The sequence below is a fragment of the Prunus mume genome, linkage group LG2 (genome assembly GCF_029339155.1).
Source record: "Prunus mume cultivar Tortuosa linkage group LG2, ASM2933915v1, whole genome shotgun sequence".
Classification (NCBI taxonomy): Eukaryota; Viridiplantae; Streptophyta; class Magnoliopsida; order Rosales; family Rosaceae; genus Prunus; species Prunus mume.
In genome coordinates, this window is record NC_142699.1 from 13867162 (window position 1) to 13887547 (window position 20386).

At 38.7% G+C, this 20386-nt stretch overlaps 5 protein-coding genes across 10 annotated transcripts; all 5 read right to left on the bottom strand.

The window, feature by feature from the left end:
• Positions 1-72: 72 nt before the first annotated feature.
• LOC103320819 (PPPDE putative thiol peptidase family protein) lies at positions 73-3660 on the bottom strand. Of its 3 annotated transcripts, XR_513364.3 has the most exons (5): positions 3243-3624; positions 1773-2026; positions 1231-1518; positions 310-682; positions 73-178 (listed from the first exon to the last, which is right to left on the bottom strand). XR_513364.3 is itself a non-coding variant. In XM_008222549.3 (4 exons), the coding sequence occupies exons 2-4, from the start codon at positions 1981-1983 to the stop codon at positions 438-440; spliced, it is 738 nt and encodes a 245-aa protein (XP_008220771.1). In that variant the 5' UTR covers positions 1984-2026; positions 3243-3660; the 3' UTR covers positions 73-437. The 3 variants fall into 3 exon arrangements, 2 of the variants coding, with proteins under 2 accessions (XP_008220771.1, XP_008220770.1); XM_008222549.3 differs by having other exon boundaries at positions 73-676; positions 3243-3660; XM_008222548.3 differs by lacking the exon at positions 73-178 and having other exon boundaries at positions 232-682.
• A 1715-nt stretch (positions 3661-5375) lies between these two features.
• JAC1 (J-domain protein required for chloroplast accumulation response 1) lies at positions 5376-9352 on the bottom strand. Of its 2 annotated transcripts, none has more exons than XM_016791405.2 (9): positions 8577-9352; positions 7468-8288; positions 6976-7388; positions 6768-6873; positions 6522-6577; positions 6187-6252; positions 6021-6098; positions 5688-5864; positions 5376-5582 (listed from the first exon to the last, which is right to left on the bottom strand). In XM_016791405.2, exons 1-9 carry the CDS (start codon positions 9059-9061, stop codon positions 5544-5546), a joined length of 2241 nt encoding a protein of 746 aa, XP_016646891.2. In that variant the 5' UTR covers positions 9062-9352; the 3' UTR covers positions 5376-5543. The 2 variants fall into 2 exon arrangements, with proteins under 2 accessions (XP_016646891.2, XP_008220772.2); XM_008222550.3 differs by having other exon boundaries at positions 7468-8276; positions 8577-9329.
• Positions 9353-9823: 471 nt separating this feature from the next.
• Positions 9824-12337, bottom strand: LOC103320821 (arabinosyltransferase RRA3-like). Its single transcript, XM_008222551.3, has 2 exons — positions 11710-12337; positions 9824-11271 (listed from the first exon to the last, which is right to left on the bottom strand). Exons 1-2 carry the CDS (start codon positions 11893-11895, stop codon positions 10156-10158), a joined length of 1302 nt encoding a protein of 433 aa, XP_008220773.2. The 5' UTR covers positions 11896-12337; the 3' UTR covers positions 9824-10155.
• Positions 12338-12711: 374 nt separating this feature from the next.
• On the bottom strand, positions 12712-16040 carry LOC103320822 (putative protein phosphatase 2C 55). 3 transcript variants are annotated; one of them, XM_008222552.3, is made up of 5 exons: positions 15640-16031; positions 14462-15420; positions 13993-14317; positions 13541-13690; positions 12712-13228 (listed from the first exon to the last, which is right to left on the bottom strand). In XM_008222552.3, exons 2-5 carry the CDS (start codon positions 15214-15216, stop codon positions 12932-12934), a joined length of 1527 nt encoding a protein of 508 aa, XP_008220774.2. In that variant the 5' UTR covers positions 15217-15420; positions 15640-16031; the 3' UTR covers positions 12712-12931. The 3 variants fall into 3 exon arrangements, with proteins under 3 accessions (XP_008220774.2, XP_088902766.1, XP_088902767.1); XM_089046640.1 differs by having other exon boundaries at positions 13195-13334; positions 15640-16040; XM_089046641.1 differs by having other exon boundaries at positions 13205-13331; positions 15640-16040.
• Positions 16041-17264: 1224 nt separating this feature from the next.
• Positions 17265-20227, bottom strand: CYP721A1 (cytochrome P450, family 721, subfamily A, polypeptide 1). The gene is made up of 5 exons (XM_089046459.1): positions 20046-20227; positions 18979-19835; positions 18552-18796; positions 17933-18296; positions 17265-17781 (listed from the first exon to the last, which is right to left on the bottom strand). Exons 2-5 carry the CDS (start codon positions 19462-19464, stop codon positions 17362-17364), a joined length of 1515 nt encoding a protein of 504 aa, XP_088902585.1. The 5' UTR covers positions 19465-19835; positions 20046-20227; the 3' UTR covers positions 17265-17361.
• Between the last annotated feature and the right edge of the window lie 159 nt (positions 20228-20386).

The following is a 20386-nucleotide window of genomic DNA, read 5'->3' on the forward strand; positions in this document are numbered from 1 at the left end:
CCTTTCTACTGCTTCGTGCACATTTTATCAAACGTGAATCCCATTCCCGCCTCCTAAGCCTTACTTGAGATGGGAATCAAAGTTTCTGCACGTTGATGCATTCATTTGCCAAGACAACGATGTTACAAGCTACGCTAACAGCACAATTTACACATGGAGGAGTTTTGTCACGTCTAACCTACGGAAGAAAAGGAAATACAAGCATTAAAAAAAGAAAAGAAACAAGAAAACTGGAGATAAAGAGAACTGATTAGCAATTTCTTCATGAATAACTAGAGTTACAACAATCACAAACATCGGTCCACAAACCTGGGAGAATAAAAACAATCTGAGTGATGGCAGCTTTCAATTGCTGACGCACAAAAACTTAGCAACAAATTCCCCTCATTAAAGGTTATGGACGCCATGCCAGTCATCATACTGTAGAACAGTTTCTCTCACCTTTCCTTCAAGGAACCATTGTTCGACCTTCTCAATTCCCATGGCGGTAAGCAGCCTTTTAGGGGTGACTGTAGAAATAACGATGACGATGACAATTGCTTCTGCCGCATTGAAATAGAAGACAGGCAACTGAACGTACTTCTCAAACTCCTCTTCTCGCTGTCGTATGGCTGGCAGTTCGGGTCGTGTTGCACAGAAGAAATCTTTAGGGCTTCAGGAAGTACGCAGTTGCATACTGAACCTACCACATAATAATAATCACATGGAATAAAGTTAATTTTAATTTGGATATTCCACGCACTCCTCCAAAATATACAAAGAGGACCAGATGAAACACAATTTGTAAGCATACACACAAAGAAAGATCTTAGCAAACGACAATCAGAATTCCATGTTTTAAGGTAAAATCAATCGATACAATTAGCAATCAACAACTATTGAAGTAAAGAACCGGGTTAATTAGTAATTCATCCGGAACATGTTTTAAGGTTGCTAAAAATTTCACTCTGAAATTTTCTGGCTGACATGGCAGGAATTTTCTGGCTGACATGGCAGGCAGGCTTATACGCAGCTTTAAAAGAAAGGTAATGGAAAATCTCTCTCACTGAACTTATGGGGAGGTAGACAACAAATAAGGGATTAAATAGCTAGCAATGATTCGAGTATAGTCAAATGAGTGCTTAAACCCAAAATGGCTAAGAACAATTCTTGATGGAAATTTTTGTGTGTAAACAATTCACCAAATCAAATTTCATACAACTCTGAAAAGAGTGGGTGATGAAAGAATACCTATTTTTGCCAGTCGATTTACCCATTTGGGAATCGATTTTCCGGTTAACTTGTGACAGATATCCCTGCAGAAATGGTTGCAGTTCTTGACAATCAGGTGATATGTATCACCATTGTAGCTCAAAGACTGGCGCTCCATAAACTCCCTAACCTGAGTAGGGTCCAAGGATGTGGTCCCAATAAATATAGACTTCCTGAACTTGAATCCTGGGCATTGGCGAGGTTCAACCTCAAAAACACCACTGGTAGGGTAGTCGTGTGCTCCAAATGCATATTCTACACCATGAACTGCACAATGCAAGTGAACTATTAGAAACTCTGAAATTACATTGAATTGAAGCAGCATAAAAAGAAGAATAACAATAGTAATTTGGTACTTTATTCCTTTGGAATTTCAGAAGCACCAAACCTATATAGTATTCAGTAAAACAAGAAGAAACATAAGACTCAAAACCCCCACAAACCCAGGAACAAAAAGAGGCATGGCTCGGATTGAACACAACGTACATTAGGCAGGTAATATAAACCAAACATAAGCTTACCTTCAACACCAGAGTGAAAAATTCCAAGGCCTGCCCAATAGACGTAGCCATTCATGGGTGTCAAATCATATACATTGAGATAAACTGGTGCTTTTCTCGGATCAGAGCGATCTGACTTTGATTTGGGAAATAAACAAAAACGGCCAGCTGATTTGTTTTTCAATTGATGTGGGGCAATGGCTCTCCATCTTTTCTTCAATTCAAATTTCATGTTTCTTTGATAGTATAGCCAGAATTCAGTCAATGCTTCCAGCCTGTGCATATGGGTGGACATAAAGGCATTAGTTATGTTTCAAAGAACTCCAACTAAATCCGGAGGATGATAAAGGAAACGGCAAGAAAGAAAGAAAGAAGAAGAGATTTTAACAGAGCCAATTATTCTCCATATACAGACTTGTTAACATGTCAGAAACCATCACAGCACCGCACAGGTTGACTTTAATTCTAATTTCTTTTGAAAATTAGTTAGTTAGTTAGTTTGAATACATATGAGGTTGGCAGAGAGAGGATGGCTTTTTAGTCAACTCAAAAATCTTAAGAATGAGTAATCCAACTAATTACAGTTGGCAAACAAGAACATTTGAAATTGAAATCACCCAAATGCATCAAATACGTAGTGTTGATGACCCTACATTAGTATTACAACCCAAGGATGAAATGTAGTGGTATTAACACCAAAAGCTCAACACAAATTTGGCTCATTTGCATGCAACAGAAATCAAACTCAACAGAGTTTTCTGAACAACCTTCCAGTCATTGCAGATTATCAATATCATACAATTCGTTGTAATTTGTATTTTTATTTTTTAAAGAAAGAAAGAAAGAAAGAAAGAAAGTTTCCTGCTGTCTAACTAAACTATTATCGAGAAAGAGAAAACTTAATCCAATAAATATAACCCTAAACGTGAATTTTAAGTGCTGCTTTGACCAGAGTTGCAGCATTATCTTCAAGCCAACAAAGAAAATGAACAATTTAGATGGATAATCAAGATAACAGGCTCTCCATTGCAGATCTCACAGTATACAGAGATCTACATCAGATCTAGTTTGACGAGTGATGAAGCAGAGAAATACGTAACGAAAGATAACAAATAAATGAGCCTGCTTTTTTCATTACAACTTAACAGGCAGCCAAGAACAAACATTGTAGCCACTAATCTTACGCTAAAACAAAAACAAAAACAAAGGGAAAAAAGCAGAGTCATTCATCCAGAAAAAGAAAATTGCAGACTTGTGGTTTCTGGGAAAAACTAAAGAAGGAAAAAACATTGAATTTAACAGCCTTTTCGAAACTCAGTCCATTAAAATTCCCACTTAATTGTTCGTTTTCCCGAGATTTCTCAGATTCCAAACAGGAGGACCCAAAAGAAAATCAACACCAAGCAGATAGAGGAAGTAATAAAGCGAAAGTAATTTAAAGAAAAAAGGAAAGAAATATTCTAAGAAAACATGGAGAATCGTGGGACTCACAGATTCAGAGAGGGCAGTAGTCATTAGAGAGGAGCAAAACCCAACTTCTCTGAACAGTAAAACAGCTGTGTTTCAGTTCAGTATTTTTTCAGAGCCAGAATGCCACCAACCAACTGCTATGAAATGAAAGGCCTTTGTATCCTGCTGCCAACTCTCTCTCTCTCTCTCTCTCTCTCTCTGCTAGTGTGCTAGTGTGCTAATGTGCTGTGTTTCTGTTAAATCACAATGTTTTGGAAAATCTGATTCTGATGGCAAGAGGAATATCATTATTAGAGTGTAAGAAAGCAGTCATCTCTATTATTATTATTACAGTCGCAAATATCACTGTCTACTTAATCAAGTCTACATTTTATTTTATTTTTAAACTTTTTTTCAATTTAAGCTCATCACCAACTAAAACAATAATCAGGGAAAATTGAATTGGTGTTAATGGATAATATATCTCCGTGACCTGAAGAAGCAGACTCGAGTAAAGTAACTTCCCTTTCTCAACGGATTGGTGCGTCGTCGTTTTCTGTTTGTATTTCTTCTGGGATATGAATGATCAAAAGAAAAAAGAAATTTAAATAAACAACTTAATGATATTTTCTTTCTTTTTTTACGTAAACAATTGCTGAGGTGTCACATCCACATGTGCCCATAATTATTGTGGGGGCTTTATAATAGTTTTTTCTGCAGCCAGACGGTGAGACAATTAGTCAATTTGACTTGTGGGTAATAAATTTCAAAGGAAACCGAAGTAGAAAAGAAACAGCAGCACAAGGACAATTTACAGATTTAAACACATGTGAAAACAGGAATTGCCATGAAGTTTATACTTGAACGTGATTAGAAAAATCATAGTGTTCTTTTCAAAAGCAGATGCTTCTTTTTGTGAAAAGACTAATGGTTTTAAGCTAGCAATAAGTAGATCATTAATGACTTTAAAACCCATTTCTATAATTCAATAATTGCTTAATAATAATAAACCATATATTTTTGGAATTAAAATTTGAATTATTACCACTAGTATGTCTTTTTTTTTAATTGAAAAGAAATTTAAGGGGAGGGGAGGCTACCCATTCCAGGATCAGAGCATACTAAGACCTCTTTGAGAACTTATAAATAGAGTCTTAGCTCATTTTTAAGTTTTTACAAATTACCCGCAAAGAGAAATTGTCTGCAATAAGACTCGAACCTAAACATTAATAGCAAAGAAAACGATTATTACCGATTCAAACAATTTTCCTACTTTTATGTCTTTGGATTATAGCAAGAGAGTGAGTATTGACAAATGTGTGGGTGAGCAACAGTATTGGCAGCTGATGATCAATTAAGGCCTCCACGGACATCTTGTTCTTGCTGCTTGCCTTCGTCCACTTTCTAATTTCCTCCTCCTACGAACATTCAACACCACTCATTTAATATCAGCCAGCCCTGAAAAATATCTATAATAATAATTTAATTAATTAATTAGTAGACACTTAGACAGCGATCGCTAAATTATGAGTCAAGTGAAATATATATGTCCCAATTCCATTGTTTGAAGACTCTGAACAATCCTTTTCATTTATAATATGATCCACCACCAGATTCTTCATAGCTTTTTAGGGGAAAATTGAAAATGAAATCCCTAACAAATGGACAGAAGTAATCTATTATTAAATTACAAATGTGAGTTATGTTAGTTGATGGAGTTAGCGTGTCTGTTACATTTCTCTCGAGTCTCCGCACATTAGAATTATAATCATCGTTATTGTCAAAAATAAAATTTAATAGAAATTATTACATGTAAAAACTTTGATTATGAGTATGTGGGTCCCGCGACAGTTGGCGGCATCAATCAATCGTATCGTGTCGATCATCTAAACAGTGAGGTGTTAGTATTGTGTATTCACCAGACTGCAGTGTCGTTTTAGCGCGAGACGACAAATGTAGTTAAAAAATGAAACGCTAGAAACGACAAGCGTATTGTATTCATCATGTGAATAAAGCTGTCGAGTCGAGTCGAGTCGAGTGGTACAGCTGGTAAGCCAAATCACCTTTAAAATTAGGATGGGACCCAGTCGGTCAGAGTGTCGACTGCTGTCTTTCTTTTATAATTTTCCATTTTTGGGCACAGTGTACTGTCGTTTTAATCCAATAGTGGTGTGGTGGTGGTAATTTAGGCAATTTTTTTCTTTCTTCAAATTGTTAATGGGCTCAGCATGCGGCCCATCATATATAGCTATAGCTTATCTGCAATCAAAATGATATGTGCACTTCAAATTAACAAGAACTGAACCAGTGTATTTTCTGACGGGCGGATTCAACTTCAAATTGTCAAAGTGCGCCAAGTGAATTGAAATGATTCCAGGCTTCCTGTATGCCCAAAAACACAGAAATTAAATGAGAAACAAAAGAAAAAAGTATGATTTGGCAATGCCCCACGAGTGTTTATGATGTGATTCTTAGTAAATTAGGTACCTGCAAGATATCAAAAACTTTGGCTGCAATGTATTTCTGATGTGAAGCAGCACCTTTCTGCTGCAGCTTATCTGGGTGTAAACAGAGCAGAGCCCTTTGGTATGCTCTTTTCACAGAGTTTCCTTCAATTACATCAACAAGCGGTACAGTCTTCCACCCGCTCTCAGGCCAAAGAACCTGCCATGCATAAGATAAATATTTAGTCAGTTCCATTCTTTGAGTGGCAACCAAGTTTTTTTGCCTTGAAGCATACTATTATTATGCAGTATTAGAGGCTGATCAAAGAAAACAGAAAAATGACAATACGAGAGTTTGACAAATCAATGCTCTCACATATTGCATGGTAGTCAATAACGAGCGTATGTTTCCTTCCTTTCCTCTTGACCACTGTCGTATTTTCGCATCAATTGCCTGCATTTTATGAACTAGTACATTACTGCTAGCAGGATAAAAGACAGAATTGTAGCAGCATGCTGTGTTTGTTTGCTTTGTATTTTACCTGGATTTCTTCATGATTTTCGCCAGCTTGTGGCTGTTTCTTCTCATCTTGAGTCAATTCTTTGACCTGCCAACAATGTAATAGCTTATCAGAAAACCTGGTAGGTACTATGACTTTCACAAAAAGTATAACATTGCGCAAATTCAAATTTTAGTTCCTTAATATTATTGTTAGGCATAGTATGCATAAACATAATTGGCATGGGAATTCCGAGTTTGTTTACTTCAATCAAAATACAGAATGGACTGAACGAAACTTCGTTCATGGCAAATGAGTGCACGTTATAAGAATACAAGAAAAGATGAAAACAGTTGTTTTACAGAAGAACCGCATACCAGGAAGCACTCATCTGCATCTCCAGTAATAGCCACGGGGTCGTGAGGAACTGATCCTGTCAGGTGTCAGCACTTAATGAATAAGATGTATGTTGTTTTGTTTGCATAGGCCAGCAATCTGTTCAGGCTTAGCTCAAAAATATCCCCATAATGACTAAAGATTTCTAATGTTGTTGTCTACCACTTCTTCCACTACTCAAGTGTTTAGCTAAGCCACATTACTTATATAGGATTAAGAGAACTAACCAGTACTTGATGCTGAGACGTCCTGCCCAGGAGCATTACTAAGTACATAGCTAGCAGTCTTTGCTTCACAATATTCTTTCTCTAACTGTTTGAGATCTTCATTCATCTGAAAAGAGTAGAAAACAGAATAAGATACTTAGCAAAATGTTGAAGAAAACATATTGTTAGTTTTTAGGTATGTGAACTCAAACCATTCTAACTTGATTACCATGATGGAAGCATTTGGAAATGGGCTTTTCACATTGGACTTTTGCAAGTCCTCGGACATTCTTGCTGCGCTAATACTCGCTACATTCTCTGCTCTGAAAGCTCCTTTCTCCTTCGTTTTATATCTCAGACTTCCAAGATCACCATCATATGCGGGTTTGCACAAAACTTCTTGGTTGAACATTTTAACAAAGTCCTTGACTTTACCCGTAACTTTGCTTCTTCCAAGATTATCTCTTGAGTCCCTTGGTGAACCTTGGAAACTAGCTTTATCAACATCAACATTCGTCAAGGAACTCCTTTTTCCATTCTGATTTTTTGCAATTTTGTTACAGCCAACATCTAGAGATGATTTTTTGGTGCCTTTGACCACACTTTCCTTTCTACCACCCACTTTAAATATCCCATCATTGCCTGCATAAGAAAATACAAATGTGGTGTTAGAGGCAGTGTATCATGAACCCCGTAACAGTAAATACATAAGACAACATACCTTGTTGAAAATCATCATCAAAAAACAAAGAACTACTAGGTTTTAGATCAGGCTCGCTAACTTGTTCCAAAAGCACAGGACTTTCTTTTTGTGGGGCTTTGCCAGAAGCTGTTTCAAGTAAAGGATAAGGCTCTATATCTTCACTTCTACGGCATGAGACCGTATTACCAGAAACATCTTCAATAGTTTTATGAAGCCTGCTGAAGGGTTCTGATTCAACTACTGGAAGAATTGCTTCCTCAAAAAATTGGCATGGTTCTACTTTAGCAGGACCGCTTTCATCAAGAAGCAAGTCATTTTCTTGTTTGTTTGGTTCCAAGGTGGGAGACCTAGCATCTGCATCCGCATCCGCATCCGCGAGTGGATGGTCATCGGAGGGAAAATCAATATTAGGCAGAGTGGATTTGGGTGATTGCCTTGCCATACTCACATTAGCAGCGCATTCATTAGTATTTGAGTGTTCCTCATTATTAGTCCTTTTCTGCCCTCTTGAGCCAGTCCGTCGCCTAAGAGGCATCGCAATTGGCACTCCTTTGCTTGCCCACTTGTATATTGAGAAATGAAATTGAAACGGACTGCTAGAGGTTGGACTTTCTTTACTCTTTGAATCCTGCTCCAAATTGCCTCCTGTGTCGGCTTTATCAGATGTGGCCAAGTCTGAGCACCCCTCACCACTACCAGAAAACTCCCGGGATCGGATATCATTTTTCAAATCCTCAGGACTCTGGATTGATTGGCTTGAAAATCTAGAAAGGGAAGTAGTACGACTAGTGGAACCAAATGTTGGCAGGTCCACCCCTTTGGTTAATCTGGTAGGCAGGCTGAGAAATTTAGAGCCATTGAGGTAATCAAAACATCATGTACAACGCCCAAAAAACATAAAAACATCATGTGCAAATCAGAACACAAAACATGGAAGTGTGTTCATAGCCAGAACAGATTTGGTAGAAGAGTGATGTGAAGTAGCCAAGTATACCAAATTACAATGAACAAAAATTGCAGCCACAAGAATCAGTTAAAGAAAAAAGGACCTGAAACAAAAGATTAAACCAATTACTAGCTGCCACTCAAACATATTGTATCTCTTCTCCCTCAAGATTCTATGGTACCTGAATTGTCTGGGCAGTAAAGCAGCCTCAGAGGGCTCGACTTCAGGGGGCAGGGGCCGGGCAGGGCTTAAAACCCTGGAACCTGGTGCTGAAGAAAAAGGATCCCGCTGAAGCCTCCTGGGACTGGAGCTGACCGAGCTATTGCCTCTAAATATGTCATCAAAGAAGTTTTCGCTCTGGGTCCTCCTTCTGTTCATAGCCTCATCCCCAAACACTGGCTTCTCAGTGGAACCAGACCAAGCTTCATCGTCTTCGTCGTCGTCATCATCAACAACCCTTTTCAATGCATTGTTATCTGTAACTATGCTGAAGCTGTACCTCTTTTCGTGAATGGATGACCTCCTAGGTGGCCCGCCAAACACGTCATGAAAATCAACATCTGAGTTTTTGTTGGAAGTACTGGGCGAAGAAGAAGCAGAGTTCATGAAGGAACTTTGAGGACTGTAGCCCAGAAGAAGGCCCTCTCTTTGTGAAAATCTCTCCATCTTGGTCCCTACCCAGTACCCACTAGCTGTTCACTGAAACAAAGCATGCAACCAGAGGACAATTTGAACGAGAAAATTTGGCGGGCAGCTGTTCTTGAAATTTCTCTGCTGAAGTGAAGAATGGCAATTAATGGGTTCGGCCGTGAAAGTTCTTGAAACAGTTGCAGAGGATATTGTGTCGGAAAATTCAGATGGAGACAGAGTGGGCTTTAAGGTTAAGAATGTTTTAGTGGGATTTGAAGCCACACAACACAAAGACAGTGGATATGAGTTTTTTTGGATAAGTGGAAGAGTCCAAAAGACTAGAGAGGAAGGTATTGCCTTATTGGGCAATTAGGATTTTAGGATTTTGTTTTGGTATGCACCGGAAAATCTGTTAATTGCTGTGCATCTCATGGTGACCATTATTCAGATTTTTTTTTTTTTTTTGGTGACTCTTAACGAACTTGGTTATCCCATTCACGCACGGTCAGCAATTGCGATGATTGCCTACATATGCTGAGAAATCTTGATTACAAAGAGACCAGATCTCTTGGTGATATCTTTTGTGGTGATCAAAAATAGGATAAAAGTTCTTGAAAAGGTAAGAAATGGTGTGAATTATACGGGCTTCATGCTCAAGTGTTGTATTGTGTTGATTAAATTGATTACTCTGAAACGTCATTAGCAAAGTCTCTTCATGAATCATGCAAGTTGATCATGAGCAAATTCACTGTTACGATGATAATTCCAACCCAACGAGGTTGTATACACAAAATCCACTTTAGAAGAAATTCAATCAAGTAAATATACAGATGACAAAGCTTTCAAATTGTCAATCACCAAAGATGGCAAACCCTTATCTGACATTTCTTGGTGTATATATATGATACAGAATAAATGTCATCTCAGGAGATACTCTAGTGAAACTCAGAAAGTTACTATCCATACAAAACAAAAATTTGAAAGGAAACTCAGGGGGAAAAAGAAGAAGAAGAAAAAAAGAGACTTTGAAATGGCCTCAGAAGATGCAATCGATTTCGCCTCTACCTGTATCAGTTGAATTACAGAGCGTGTGTACTGTTTAGCCCATCCATGGGTCTGTAGAACTATCACTACCATTGAGAACCCTCGGGGAAAGGTTCCAGCGCATCTTGCTTGCCGTTAACATAGAACTCCATAATTGCCTTCATCCTTGGAAGTTTATCTGGGTGGTAATTTACATGAAGGATTACTGGTTTCAATTTTTTCAAATTACCATCTTTCCTGACTGTCTTGAAGAGGACCTTGCTGTTCATAAAGAGATAGAAATCCATAGTTCTCTTGGAAGCATGAAGCCCATCGTACCCCGGATGTGAAGGGAAAAAGAGTTCCTCATTGAACACTGCTTGGTCCCATGCTTTTTCCTTAGAGAGCCGTCCAGCCACACGATCTAAAAGCTCAATTGAAGGAAGTGTAGGTCTTATGTAAAAGAACCCAGAGTTATATACCCATATCCTCATTGTATGAGCATAGCGAGCCCAACCCATAGAAGGTTCATCAAACACATCATTAAATCCATAAGCGGTCATGTTATTGTGACCATCACTCATAGACTCTACATCAGAATCCCGATAAAGATGATTGAAGGGGTTCTGCAAATATACTATATCAACATCTGAGAGAAGAACACTGTAACCTAGTTGCAGAAACTCCCTCAAGATACGAAATTTCAACCCAGAGACAGCATGGTTACCTCCTGTCTTTGCAATTGAATCAATACCCTCATCTGGATCTCTCTTGTATACAGGAACATCATTAGCTATGCAAAATTCTTCAATCTCGTCATCTAATCCTACAACTAGATAATTGGTTATACCAACCCTCTTGATGCTAGTAAACCATATCTCCAACATGGCTTTCACATTTGAATTTGCAAGTGCAACTATAAGCTCTTTCTGAACTGTAACATCCTCCAAGATCTTTGCCAACCTCGGATTCACAGAATCATCGGGAATGACAGTCGGGTTAGTTCTCAAGCCCTTGACAGTACCAAGAGGGCCAGCCTTATGCGGTTTACCTAATACTGAAAACTGCTCACGTGCATGATCCTTTCCTTGTTCAGCTAGCCGTAGCTTTTCAGTTAGATCTTGAACCTGTTTCTTCAGCTCGTCATTCTTGTCCGACAGCGATCCAATGTCAGACCTCAGCATGTTTATCCGTTCTGTTGATTCACATTGGGATGAGCTAGTCTGCAAATGCAGGTGGGCAAGTAAGGCCCCATAACATAAACTATAATATATCGAAAGTTAAAGAGATCAGCTTTATAATACTGTCTTTTTAAAACACCAATCATGAAACAAGCCTGTAAATATAATGCAGTTCCTTATTGTTTTACGGACTAGAATTGATCGTTGAATTAAACCCAAATGCTCACAACGTAAGCTGTATATATAAGTTTAACTCTACATATAAAAGTTCAACCGTCAGCTTAATGCCGTTGAAGATTGAAAGCCAATCACAACATCTAAGTAAAGAAAAGAAATCCCAGCAAATGCAAACTGGCATAACCAAATCACTCACTGATGCGATTAAGATTGTATAAGCGCCAAATTCAAAGTTAAAGAAATTAAATTAAAATTAAAATTAAAGGAGCAAAAAGTCAGTCAATTTGGAACCGAGATCCGAACCTGGAGATCCAATTTCCCGAATCGACGGCCTTGGATAGGCGGATCCAAGCTGAAGAATCCGCGCGGAAAGAAGAAGGCGCAGACCGAGCCAAGAAGGACTCCGACGACAATGGCTGTCACTATTCGAGATCCACGAAATGACTGGGTCTTATCCCGCATCAACGACCCGTCTCTACGACCCGCCATGCCCTCCTTCCCTTTCCCTCGAGCCGTACACAGTCGTTCTTGAGAGAGATGGAATATCACAGTCGCTGATTAGGGTTCTAGTGCTGCTGCTTGAATGGAAAGTCAGGGAAGCGAAGGTGGAGCTGCTCTCTCTCCTTTTATGAATTATCGAAAATGCAAGCGGAGCTACGAGGAAGGCATTTTCGTTGCTTACTCTCTCCTCTCCAAGAGAGTCTGACAGAGAGACGAGCTGGATCGACCGGGCAAGGATACGGTGTTTTGCATACAAGGAACTAAAGGACCATCATTGCTCTCGTTTTTTGGCATATCGGCCAAGATTCGGTGTTTTTTTTATGCTGTTGTAGACTTTGACATCCGACAACCCAGAAAATAAAGAAAAAAAAAAAAAAAATCGACAGACGGAGGGGAGTAATGCAGAAGGGCCCAGGCCCAGCGCAAATTTTCAATTCGGTGCTTGAAGCGAAAGTGGTGTTTTTCAATTTTCCAATTACCGTCTAAATGGCTTTTTTTTTTCTTTTTTTTTTTTTGGGGGTCAAACCGTCTAAATGCTTAGCATTATACTCTTTTACCTTTCAAACGGTTAGCAAATAAATAAAAACTAAAAAGAAGAATATGATAAAGAAAAAGTTAAATGTTACGCCAAAAGAAAAAAGCAAAAGGAAATGCTTTACCGAAAAAGGAAAAATGCACAAGGAAATGCGGTAGTGGCAAGGCTTTCAACTTGGAAGGGAATATTCCCTACTTGTCTCATCTACATTTTCTGAAAGAAATAAAAAACCGTGTATATGGGAGATAAGACAAGGACAGACCCAGATATATTCCCAAAGAGAGGACTCCCATATGTCTCTACATTCATTTGATACCATTCGCACAGGAAGTCAATGGGACTCAGAACCAAGAAGAGTGCGTATGGATTTTATCCACACATGAGAGAAATGAAACTAAACAAAAACAATTTACAAAAAAAGAGTGAAATGTAGCATATACAAATGAGAGAGAGAGAGAGAGAGAGAGAGAGAGAGAGTCCAATTTTGTGTCATGCATCACTCGAACTGGTTACATATGAAACTACAACAGTTATATCATCGAGCTTGCCACCATAATAACGGAACCCAGCATCTTGAGCAGCAGTCGAGAAAGGTGTCTGCCGGTCTCTATCCTGAGCTCGTTGGCGTGCCAATGCTGCTATCTTTTGTGCTGTCACCTGAGGCCCCAAGCCAGCTCTTATGGCATGAACTACCACTGCAGTAATCTCATTGTTATACAAGTTGTCAAACAGGCCATCAGTTCCGGCAATTATAACATCCCCAGGTGCAACAGGAACTGTAAAAACCTGAATCAAACAAAGGAAACTTAGCTTGTGATATGTACTGCAATCATTCCAGGTCTCATTTGACACATTGCTGAAAAATCATGAAATCACATTCTCCTTGTTTCTGCTACAAACTCAAAAAGATCTATTTCAAGATACTAATCAACCATCGTAAAAAAGTTTGAGAAACAAAAACCAGATATCGGACAGCAAGATTTGCAAATAAATCAAGAATGAAACTCACAAGTAGAAGATACATTACAAACCAAGAATGTAATGAAGAATAATACGTAAGCCATTAGGTAAGAGTCCTAAAGAAAATATGTTGCTGACCTGGCCAGAGCTAGGTAGATCACCGTTGCTTCCACTCTCCAGTTGATAGGTAAAGTTAAAATCATGCTGTTGCACAGGGGATCTAAAGACGGTGCACCCATCTCGAACCACTATGAACCCACTATCACCTAAATTAATTGCATGAATACCCTGCAGTGAAATCGCAAACAGTTAATTTAAGTTTCTAAATAGTCAGTATGATAAGATAGCAATATTTCAAGATTCTTGAATATACAATAAATATCAACACAAACTGCTCTTAAAAGAAAACAATGAAGAGTTTAGACTTCCGAAGTTAGTTTTACTACATCCCGCTACATAAAGAGTTAATTAGTTCAACATAAGCCATTTATTAAATGGCCTCAGAAAAAAAGGATATGTGTTCCCTTGACTAGCAAGAAGCAAGGGTATCACTTTGACAGACATGGTTAAAATAAAGGGAAGTTCCATACCTGTTCTGTGAGTGCTATGATACATGCTGTTGAGGAACCCTTGGCCTTTGTGCTTGAGTGAGCTTTCTCCAATACCCTAGCAGGGTCAACTGAACCCTTGGGCTCCTCCTGAACAGCAGCTACAGAATTAGACATCAGTTCTCTGGAATACAATCCAGAATTAACACCAAGATCTGCCCAGCCACCAACACCATCTGCCACCCCTATTGCTTGTTCATTCACACAAATGAAGTGAGCATCCTCCCCGCCAGTTTCCTCTTTATCAGGATGGGGCAGGTAATATGATCCTGAAGTTAGTTTTAGGGACTTTCCATCTGTAATCTTCCTGTAATCATTGTAACATGCTTTAACAAATGCTGAGACTCATCGCACTACTTCAATACAAACTTAAATGCCAGTACAACTACATAAAACAACAAATAAATAAAATCTAAGAAACAAAGATGGAAAAACAGAGAATGCCACTCACTGATCAGATGAATCTGCAGAACTTGAAAGTTGCTCCTCAGGAGCAGAATTATCAAAAGACACGTCATGGGCAGTCCCTGCAGATAAGCATGTAGACGAACTATGAAATTCTCTTGACCCTGATCCTTTAGTTGGGGAGGAATTAGACCATCTCTTTCCAACTTCATATATGAAATATCCATAAATTGCGTTAGTGTTGGATAGACCTCTTTTTTTCAAACTCATGCTAGCTGCTTGAAAACAGTCAGAACCTTTCCTGTTGTTATAAAATGTACATGAACTTTCGGGTACCATTGAAAGAAGCCCACGCCTTGAAGTAAAATTATCAGGGTAATATCCCCCAACTACAGTTCTAGAACCACAGGCAGCCATAGGTTTATTCTGAAACTTGCTTCTGGTTGTAAACTGACAGGGCTCAGAAAGCGCACAATCAATATGATAGCCACAAACCTGAAGTGAAGGCCCCGACACAGATGGGGTTGAAATAATACGCGAAATCTCTCCAACAACAGATATGTTCTTTCTTTGGTTAACTAACTGCGAATCCGACCTTGCAGCGAAAACGGTGCCTGGTGAAAGAAACGCATGGAGATCTGAGATAGTTGAAAATGGTCTGGATTGGAACAACTTAGAATTGCCAAACAACAATTTTCCTTGCCCAATTAGCCCATCTAGTGAGTCCTGAAGCCCACCTTCCTGCCCTACAATCGATCTCTGTAATGCAGTCCTAAGCTTTGACAAATGAGAAGATGGCATCTTACCCTCTTAAACAAAAGAGCTTAGCTTCAACCCCTCTAGCGCAGAGAACACAAAGGTTTCCACTGTGCGCAAAATTAAATCTCATAACTATCTGCACATCTATTCTTAAATTAATTCAATACGTGATCCCCCTTCTCCCACCAATATATCACAACAATTCAGAAACCTCAGAAATAAACAAAGATGGTGCACAATTCGTATCTGCACATAGCCACAGACAAATATATATAATCACACACACAAATCAGAAAACTTGAAAAGAAAAAAATACAGTAGCAAGCTAACAAGTATCTATCAACATCAAGATATAACAAAATTCCCGGAAAACAGTAAAATGAAAATACAATTAATCAAAAAACCCAAAAGCCATAGTTAAAATAATGGAAAATAGCCGAAAAATTAAAAAAATGGAAATCTCACCAAGCTTATCGATCGGAATCGAAACTCCGGCCCTAAAAAGCAAGAAGCATACCCAAAAACCACTACGAGTTCTTCGAATCCCAAATCTCCACTTATATTATACGAAACAGAGCTCGGGCTAGATGTCAATCTTGGAGTTAGGTGGCACCACGAGCCCCCATATCCAACTCTCCTCCCCTTCAAACTCCAACAAATTTCACGATCGCCTTCAACGGTTAAAAAAGGGTAAGAGTCCAGAAGTTTCTTATGGTACGGGTTTTATGCTAGGGTTTTTACTTCAGATTGTTTTGTGACTATTTCACCACTGGTCGTACTGATATTTACGGAACACGTCTGCTCGTTTCTGATCTGAAACGAGGGGGGTTTGGTAATTATGTGGACAACTAAACAACCAGATTGGACCGGTACGTGAAGACTTTTTTATCATAAGCCTTTACCATATTTTCATGATTTTGTCCAATATAGTAGGAAGATAAGCTGGTGGTCTTCGTTCGCTTTGGTGCGCTGCGAATATACTTTATGTTTTGGGAAAATACATCCGCCGTCGGATTTTACTTATATTTACAAAATGACCTCCATATGCTTACAAACCAACCCCGTACTTTACCCTTATGACAAAATAACCCCAGACCTTAATCAAATTTAATCTTTTAACTATAGTGATCATTTTATAAAACAAAACAGTTTAAGATAAAATCAACCATAATGGTCAATGGGACTGGATTGGTGGTTTTTCGGCTATGCCTTGCATCTTGCTAACTAACTTAACTGTTTTCCTTTGATTGTGGAGTTCAACTCTCAGTTAGCTATGGAGTTTGTGAATGCGCCTTGTTGTAACTCTTTTCATCATTTATTCAACCGTATTTATAGTTATAAAGTTATAACGACTGGTGGTGTGTGTTAAATTCAACATGTTTTTAGAGAAAGTAATTATGTTGCTGATATGCTTGCTATTAGTATAGGAGTCACCAAGCCTTTGGGTCTTCAAATTTGGGATGTCGCCCCACCAGCTGAGAACAAATTAATTTTGAATGATTTGTGTAGAGTTTCTTTACTTATACCAATTGTTCCTTGGTGTTCTTACTGGGCGTTTGCCCTCCACTTTACCCCCAAAAAAACCCATAATGATCTTACACGTGTAGTACAATGAGAATTAAAACAGAATGAGATAATGTAAGATATATCATAAGCAAAATGAGAATAAAAGTATAAAATAGTTGGAAGTGGGATGTTGATGAATTTTTTATATATTTTTATTTAGTTAAATCGGCATATATGCCTATCAATTATAATTGGATTTCAATATATTGTTAAAACTACGCAAAAGAATTGAAGTGGATTCTGATAGTTCCTTTTGTATTTTCTTGTTTCTTCTCCTTTACACATTTTGGCAGAATGAAGATGGTGCCTTCGTCTTTCTTGAAGATGCTTGTGCCTATTCCAACTAAAAGTCGGAGAGTTTTGTGGATTTGCTTGAAATTAGGAAATCAATAAGAAAATATGATTACGGTGGCTATGGACTTGCTCCCATAGTGAAGGCCTGGTTGGCAATCCACATGTGAAGAGCCCATTTAGCGTTCGTATTGTTGGAATTACTAGCTAAAGTTGCGAGCCTTAAGATAATGTACATAATAAACAAACGTTCTTTCAATTATTTCTCTTTCCATAATTTCATCCAAGGAGCTTTAATGTACAACAAGACATATAAACCCCAACAAAATTTCAGTTTGGAATCTTCCTGAAGAGGATTTGAGCGCCATACTGGGGCTGTAAACTTATAAACAACATTGGAGCATGAACATATGTAGGTGACACCGTGACAGAATAGTGCCGGACGATGATTGCTAAGACCAGTTTTGCTTCAACCAAAGCTAAATTTTGACCTGCACAGATTCTAGGCCCCAGACCAAACGGAAAATATGATGCTAAATGCCTTCGAGACTCCGAAAACCTCATCGGGTTGAATTCATTGGCATCTTCTCCCCATATCTCAGTGTCGTGATGGACAGCAGTCAAGGCCAAGTAAAGTTGTGTGTTAGCAGGAATGTCCAGGCTCCCAAGCTTAACCTCGTTTGATGTTTGCCTCATTAGCATCACAGCCGGAGGGTAGAGTCTAAGTGTTTCGTTAACTATCATACTTACCTGTTCAAAAGGGGACATCAATAAACAACATGTGCGGGAAGCAGCAACAAATTTGTATAATTTAAGTACTACTTTTAATTCAAAGCACAAAAATAACTTATTTCCCTGCCAATGTCTTGGAACTTATAAGAAACTGAGATACTGAACTTACAATCTTAAGGTCATTCAAATTCTCTGCAACCGGAAGCTTATTGCTTCCACAAGCGCAATTGACTTCTTCTCGAGCCTTGCTTTGCCATTCCGGATGCAGCGCAAGAAGGAGAAGTGCCCAAGTCAAAAGATTAGCAGTTGTTTCCTTTCCTGCAAAGTAGAAGGTCTTGCATTCATCAATAACTTCTTGTATCTCTAATTTCTCCTCTTCACCATCCTGATTCTTGTAAGCAGACATTAACAGACTAAGCAGATTTCTTGAATCTTCTCTTGTTTTGCGGTTATTCACAATCAACATCCGTATTGATTCGCGAGTTTCCTTATCTAGTCTCCATCTCTCTCTGTTATTCTTGGTAGGCAAAAACCTGTTTGTAAATGAATTTGATGAGAAAACACGATGGATATTGAATCCCTTTTTCAATTATTGAAAGAAAACCACCTGACATTCAAAGTAACAACCCAACACTCTAAATTTCATGTCATTTACCACATTAAAATACATCATAGCAGTTCAAAAGTATAACAACAAAGAAAGCATGCTTCATAGTTCAGTCAGCCTTACATATATATGAGGCCTAAACCAGTCATAGTTTGCCTTTAAATTTGAGAAGTAAAGTCACCTGAAGCCAGGGATGTAGATGCTCCGGACTGCCTTGGAGAAAAGATGCATTTGTTGTTCTTGTAAGTTGAAAACTCGCTTTCCCTCCTCGAAACTGCTTCCAAAAGCTGTCCTGGATATAACATCTGCTGAGAGCTCATGAAGTTCCTTGTGCACATCCATCTCAAACTCATCTCTCCCTCCTCTCACATCCTCCCATTTCTCCAACATCTTCATGGTACTAGCCACAATCTCTGGCACCCAACTCTGCATTAAAGAAAAGAAAAATAACCCAACAACAACATCAAATAGAAACCACTTGGGATGTACAACTTATTAAATTTGACTATATTACACCTAGTACAACTTACACTATTAGATACGATAGTCGCTACTCTAAATTAATTTAATTTACGAAGAGAACGAAGGGTATTTGAGTTTGAGGTTACCTTGACTTTCTCCATTTTGAAGGCCTGATTCACAACCCTTCTGTGAAAAGCCCATTGGTCGCCTTCGAGCCCAACAAGGCCCTCTCCAAATAGAATCTTGGTTAATGGGGTAAAGGGTATCTTTTGAAACGACCCGCTCGTATTCATAAGCACTTCTTTGATCATCTCGGGGTCTACTATTGCCAGCCTGGGCTTCGGCCCAAACCAGTACAGGAAATTCTTTCCGTACATGCGGGACCAGCGGTGGTAAAATGGAGACGCGCGTTGAAGGATGTCGTGGTCAAATGCGCCTCGCTTTGACTGAGCTTCTGCAAACAGACGGCGGATCTCGGCCGAGTTCCCGAAAATCGGACGGTAGGCCGGGCCCCTTATGCCTTGCTTTTGGAAGTGCCTCTGTGTCCTCAGTGGGACCCATATGGTTGAGCACACAAATTTGAAGAGGAGGATAAGAGGAGGGACAAGCAAAACAAGAAGAACAAGATGCATCTTGAAATCGCAGAGACAGAAGAGAGTGAAGGAAATGGAGATTTGAGAAGAAGGTAAGAATTATTACTTTTAGTGAGAGAGTGAGCCTACACTTCCTAAACGCTGCATATACATCATGCATGACGTAGACAAAAGTATCTTTGAAAACACAAAAGATTAGAAAATTCAAAATAATATTAAGCAATTCTACAAGATTTGCCAAGTTTTCTTGTATTTCTCAATTTAAGTGACGGACAACCTACAAATGCCAAATAGATCCTATTGTGCCAGCAAGGATGTCAAGGCTCCCAAGCTTAACCTTCTCTGATGTTTTGCTTTAATAGAAACATAGCCGGACCGGATGGTTGAGTTGCAACGAAAAACATGTTTACCTGTTCAATCAAAAACATGTGAGCACCGATAATTCAAATAAGGTTAAATACCTATTTTTGCTCCTTGTGTTTTATTTTGTTAACGATTTTGGTTATTTCCGTCTAGATTAAGCGATAAGACTCGCGATTAACGTCAAATTAGACAAAAGTGACTGTATATTTAACTCATTGAAATACTTGCATAGGAAGAAACTGAAATACTGAACTTACAATCTTAAGCTCATTCAAATTCTCTGCAACCACGAAACCAATTTCTTCCCTGGTTTGGTATCATACACAAACCAAATCCAGAGACTTAATTAAATGTCAATCTTTGATCTCGTTCATTTCCTCGGATTATGCCGTGCAAGTGTCCCCGTGTTGTTGTTGTGAATGAAACATTTTCTTTGATTTCCCACTGGTTTTGAAGTAATGGAAAGTCTTGGAATATCCTATTATATAGCATTACTGACAAGAAATCAATTGGAAAATCTAACAGAGATTACCTTTTTGTTTGGTCTTCATTCTTGACTCCTGACCCTTGATTATGTTATTTACGTATTTCTTGGATC